The sequence below is a fragment of the Cyanistes caeruleus genome, chromosome 4 (assembly GCF_971803275.1).
Source record: "Cyanistes caeruleus chromosome 4, bCyaCae1.hap1.1, whole genome shotgun sequence".
Classification (NCBI taxonomy): domain Eukaryota; kingdom Metazoa; phylum Chordata; class Aves; order Passeriformes; family Paridae; genus Cyanistes; species Cyanistes caeruleus.
Genome location: NC_141704.1, coordinates 67,970,087 through 67,975,193, shown reverse-complemented (window position 1 = coordinate 67,975,193; position 5,107 = coordinate 67,970,087). Strand labels below are relative to the sequence as shown.

Sequence of the window (5,107 nt, the reverse complement as noted above, 5' to 3'; positions counted from 1 at the left end):
GGGTTTTTTTTTTCATCAGTGTCCCCTGTCGAGCAGGAACCATAGACAGAATGCTGCAGAAGTTATATGGAAATTGTCCTCATAAAACCTGCCCAGCTTCCAACCACTTTTAGCACATGGTCTTTCTTAGCAACATATGGTTCCCTTCCACTTGACAGCTGTTGTAGTGCATCTAGAAATCTTGGTACCTCCCAAGGGTAAAACTCACCTCTGGTTTGTGTAATGTTAGTTCCTACCTGAAAACCTTCTTTCCCTCCCCCCGCTTCTCATTGGCTGTGACGTCCCTGCATCCCCTAATCACCCCTGCCCCCTGGTATAAGAGATAAGACCCAGAGCATTTCGCTCTCTCTCTTGCCCCGGATGGACGACAGACAATAAACCCGGGATTATTCCAGCAAGTTTGAGCCTCCTGTGTCTAGATACTTTGAGTCCGTGTTGTATCCACTCCAGGACCCCCTCCGCCGCTTGTGCCCAGAGACGAGCAGGCTCCACGGGGGGTGGGACAGAGGGGTCCCATCGGGGAGCTGGATAGCGACAGAGTGGCGCCCGACCGTTGGGGCTGAACAAGCCCACGTTAAAGGCTTATTGGAGCCAGGGTGAGCCGTTCTTTGGAGACTTTGGATGCAGTTAAAAAAAATACAGCAAAAAAGTTTCCGAAAAGGAGTCGAAAATCCTCCAGCACCAGAGGACCGATTCCAGGGCAACAAGTATCTTTCCACCGCCAGAAAACGACAGAATAAGGTAAGATTGAACTCCGACACTGGGCTGGGAGGGCTGGAGAGTGAAACAGACCCCGGGGGACTGTGTTCTGTGTAACTCCTTCCCAGCGGCAGCAGACCCGAGCGTGTGGGGTTCCCCCAGCCGTGGGCAGAGACGGAGAGGGGGTGGGAGAGGGAATTCTCCCTGCTGCCGGTACAGTGTGAGTTTAATTGTAATCCTTTTGGTGCAACCTTGTTTTCTGTGGTAGGGAAAATAGACAGATTGTGTGCAGAGCTGCTGTGACCTCCAAAATGGGATCCCGGCTATGCACACAAGAAAGGAGTCATACACAACAAATACAGAATTTTTTAAAAACCACAAATGTAAAAATTTCAAAACATAAGATAAAACAGTTTGTATCATATTTGACTCAGCAAAGTAAACAGATCGAATTGTTAAAATTAGATTCAGTAACTGCCTGGGATGAAATTGGAAATTTATTAACCTTAAAAATAGAAGGAGGAGACAAATCGGCCCTGAAATTCCTCCCAGTTTTTCTTTTAATTCGAAAAGAATTAGTTAACAGAGAAATAAAAACAGAAGACAAACAAGCACCACAGTATCCACCTAATTTTCCTAACTTTTCACCCAAAACCTCTGTTTCCCCAATGGAAAAGATACCCGAGACAAACAATACAAGTTCTAATCCGGTGTGTCTCTCTCAGTCACCTAGTCCTGCCTCACAAGCCATCAAGGCTCCCTCCCTATACCCTGTCAGTGTTACAGAAAATGTATCTTTCTATCCCCACATGGCTGAGAGCCAAGATGGCGCCGGCCACGTGTTACCCGGCCACGTGGTGAATCCCCCTGTGTATCCCCTTTCTCCAACCCATAATCCCCCCCAGCCCTGCCTGGCCCCACCCTATGACCCTGCCCCCCGAGGCTGTAACCCTATTCCCTGTTCCTCCAGCCCCTGTCCCATGGGGAGGAGGAGCGGGGAGGGAGAGAGTTACACCCCCTGCTCCTGCAGAGGGGCAGGGAGAGGGGTGTCCCGGCCCTGCCCCCCGATGGGGGGGTGCCAGCCTCCCGGGCCTAGCATGGGGTCGGGGGAGACCCCGAGACCCGACATGGGGGGGGGTGGAACCCCGAGACCCGACATGGCGGGGGGTGGAACCCCGAGGCCCGGCGTGGGGGGGAGCGCCCCCCCGCCCGGCTCCTGCGGGGGTGGGGCTGGGGGCGGAGATGGGGTGGAAGCTGAGGGCGGGGCTGGGGGCTGGGCCGAGTGGGGGGTGAAGGGCGGGGCCCCGCCCAGTTCCCACGGTCCGGGGGGCGGGCCCGAGACCGAGCAGGGAGGTGAGGTTGCCTCACCACATTCCAAAGGCGGGTGTGGTTGTGCTGCTGCAAATTGCCCTGATGGCCCTGGGGGACGCCCCGGGGGATGGAGGGGTGGAACCTCACAGCCTGCTCCCAGTGTGGAGCCACATGGTGCCCCTGGGGGATGGGGGAATGCGAGCTTCCTCGATGTCCGAGGAGGACAAGCCTTTCCCCCTTCCCAGTTCAATACAACTGGGAATGGAAAACAAAATAGTTTTGATTCAGCTTTTTTCCCCACTGTTGCTCCAGTCACTTTTACTGGAACGAGACCGCAAAACCATACTTACAAACCGTTTTCATACCAAGACAAAAAAGAAATTTGCAAAGTACAAAGAGAATTTGGCCGTAATAGTGAAATATTTAAAAGCATTGTTAAAACAACATTAACTTCAAATGATTTAGTTCCTACAGATATTAAAGATCTTTTTAAGTGTTTGCTTACACCATCTGAATTTGAATTATGGGAAAACACATGGAAGCGATTTCTAAAAAACATACTGGTGGAATTATTAAAAACTAATGACGCTGCCCCTGCCGCGGCTCTCCTCGCCCTGGCTAGCTCTTGCTCCCTAGCCGCTGGCAGCGCCGGGAGTGGGGAACGGTCTGGGAGCTCGTTGTCCCAGACCGAACCTTCAGAGCTTGTAAGCCGCCAAGCTCTGCGGTCTCAGGTGCGTCGTGGGTGCCCGATGAAGGCAAGGAGGAGGCTCAGAGTCCCAAGTTCTCTCCAGAAACCAGGTTTTATTCCAGGGTCGGGAGCAGTGGATGGGGGAAGGACTGGAAAGGTCAAGGGTAGGACGGTCTGAGCGAGGAGCACCTCCGTGCGCTCCAATTTAAGGTGGGGAGGGTACAAACACAAGAACCAATCAAGGCATCTCAGGGGAGGAGTTGGGGGGAGGGTTTACAATGTTGGGGACCAATAGGAATAACACGTGGGAGGGGCGGCAGTCACAATGCCAATGGGGCTTCGAGTGAGGGATAAATGACAGGGAAGGAGCTAGAACAATAGGTGGGGTTTACATAGATTGATGGGGTTCAGAGGCAGGAACAGGGTGATGGACAAGGAAGGTTCAGGAAAAAGGGGAGGGGTTTACAAAACTGACAAGTGGGTAAAACCATCACAACTCATGGGGGGAACAACATTAAGAACAAACCATTTAAATTAATAACCAGAACAAAATGAACAGGCGGCAACATCTCCCCCTTTCTTTTTTAGAAAGAGGAGGTTGCATCTGCAGGAGGTGCAGAGGGCTCAGGGAACCAGTCTTTAAGGGAGGGAGAGGGTGGAGGCGAGGAGGAAGGAGAAGGAGCATCCACAAAATTAACTTGGGGAGGAGGAGACACAAGGTGGAGAACCGATTGAATTAAACATCTTTTCAGAATGGCAAACGCAACCAAAATCATAAAAATGATGAAAACAATCCATAAAACAGTTTTCAGGATGGATGAGAGCCATCCGGACAGTCCCCAGCTGGAAAAGATGTTGGTGGCCCAGTCCTCATGTTCTTGTTTTATCTGGTGGACCATGCCTCTCATCTGTTCGATGGTCTGGCGAATGGAGGGACTTTTGGATGTCAAGTTCATGCAGCAAAGCCCCTCAAATTCCCTGCAGTCGTGGTTGTGCAGGAGCAGCAGGTAGTCTATGGCCGCCCGATTTTGGAGGGTGGCTTGCCTGGTGATTTCCTCGTCTTCGAGGAGGTCGCTTAGCGCAGCTGACGTTAAATTTGCTTGTTTTACTACCCAACACTCGAATTGGCCTAATTCTCCAAGGGCTTGAGCAGCGGCCAACCAGGGCAGAAAAACAGACACTGCTACCCGTTTTAGCTTACTCCAATGGAAAATTTCTGAGTCGCAGTCTGGGTCTAAGTCGTCCAGGCTGCGCTTCTTGATAGCCGAATTATTATTTTGGCTCCAATTTTCGATTTGGGTCGTGTTGGGTGAAAACAAGGACAGCCGGCCCAGTGTGCACGGCCCTCCGAGAAGGCGAGAGGGGATGCCTGCCCATGCCCGATCCCCACAGATCAAAAATAGACCTTTGGGCAACTGAAGAGGGGTAGGGTTAAGGGTTGAGGGCATCTTCACATGTGCGATGTTCTGGCACCACTTGGCTGCCTGGAACTGCTTGTTGACTTGCACCACTTTGGGATAGGGGGCAGGGTTAGAAGGGTAATAACGAAAATGAACACAAAATGACGCTGGGGAGGAATCCAGAAGGTCGAACTCTTGGGGCTCAACGGTCGCCTTCTTCAGCGTGGCTTGCCAGTCTCTCCAGAGGAGGAGGGGGTTCTTCGCTGGTCTTCTGATCTTATACACCGGCGCTGAGCGGACGACACGTTGAGCCGGCCTTCCCCGGTTGGCGTCATGGAGCAAGGAGGTAAGGGAGTCGGGAAACTCATCAGGCTTCAAAGGGATCCCCACCAGGCATGTTGACATTGGGTTTCCCGCTGCTCCGGTGGAGAGGCACAGCTCGTCACGCTGCAGGGACTTCGCCAACATGACCCACACATTTTGCTTTGGCTGAGGCACGATCCACCCTTCCATCTGGGCCACTACCAACATCACACTAAAGATGATCTTGGCGACGCTTGGGGCTGTCATGTCTTCAAGGATGGCTCTCTCTAAAACAAAGCAAACACAAAACATAACTCAACTGAAAACGAGGAATCTTAAAAATAAAGATTTGGGGTTTCTCTCCTCCTCCTCCTTGGGGGGGCCCGGAGATGACCTATTCGGACGGGACAGCACCCTCATATTGATCTGGCGGCCTGCTTGGATGTTTTGGGACATACGGTTTCACCCACTTTTGTGGGATCCACCGCAGTCCTTGGGGCGAGGAAACGCAGGCGTATCCTCGTCCCCAGGCCACCAGATCGAAGGGACCCATAATTTGTTGGGTCTCGGGGTCTCGGACCAGCACTGGAGGGCGCTGCTGCAACTTGTAGCTGTTGGCAGATGTAAAATGCCGGGCCACTGGAGGGTTATGACCACCGTCTGAGCAGTTTAAGAAGTTTAGGGTGTAAAGGGCCTTGCACAACCG

At 52.4% G+C, this 5,107-nt stretch overlaps 1 protein-coding gene across 1 annotated transcript; it reads right to left on the bottom strand.

Moving 5' to 3' along the window:
* Window positions 1-2,791: 2,791 nt before the first annotated feature.
* On the bottom strand, window positions 2,792-4,796 carry LOC147653731 (uncharacterized). The gene has a single exon (XM_086885303.1). It carries the CDS (start codon window positions 4,711-4,713, stop codon window positions 3,283-3,285), a length of 1,431 nt encoding a protein of 476 aa, XP_086741429.1. The 5' UTR covers window positions 4,714-4,796; the 3' UTR covers window positions 2,792-3,282.
* Window positions 4,797-5,107: the final 311 nt, after the last annotated feature.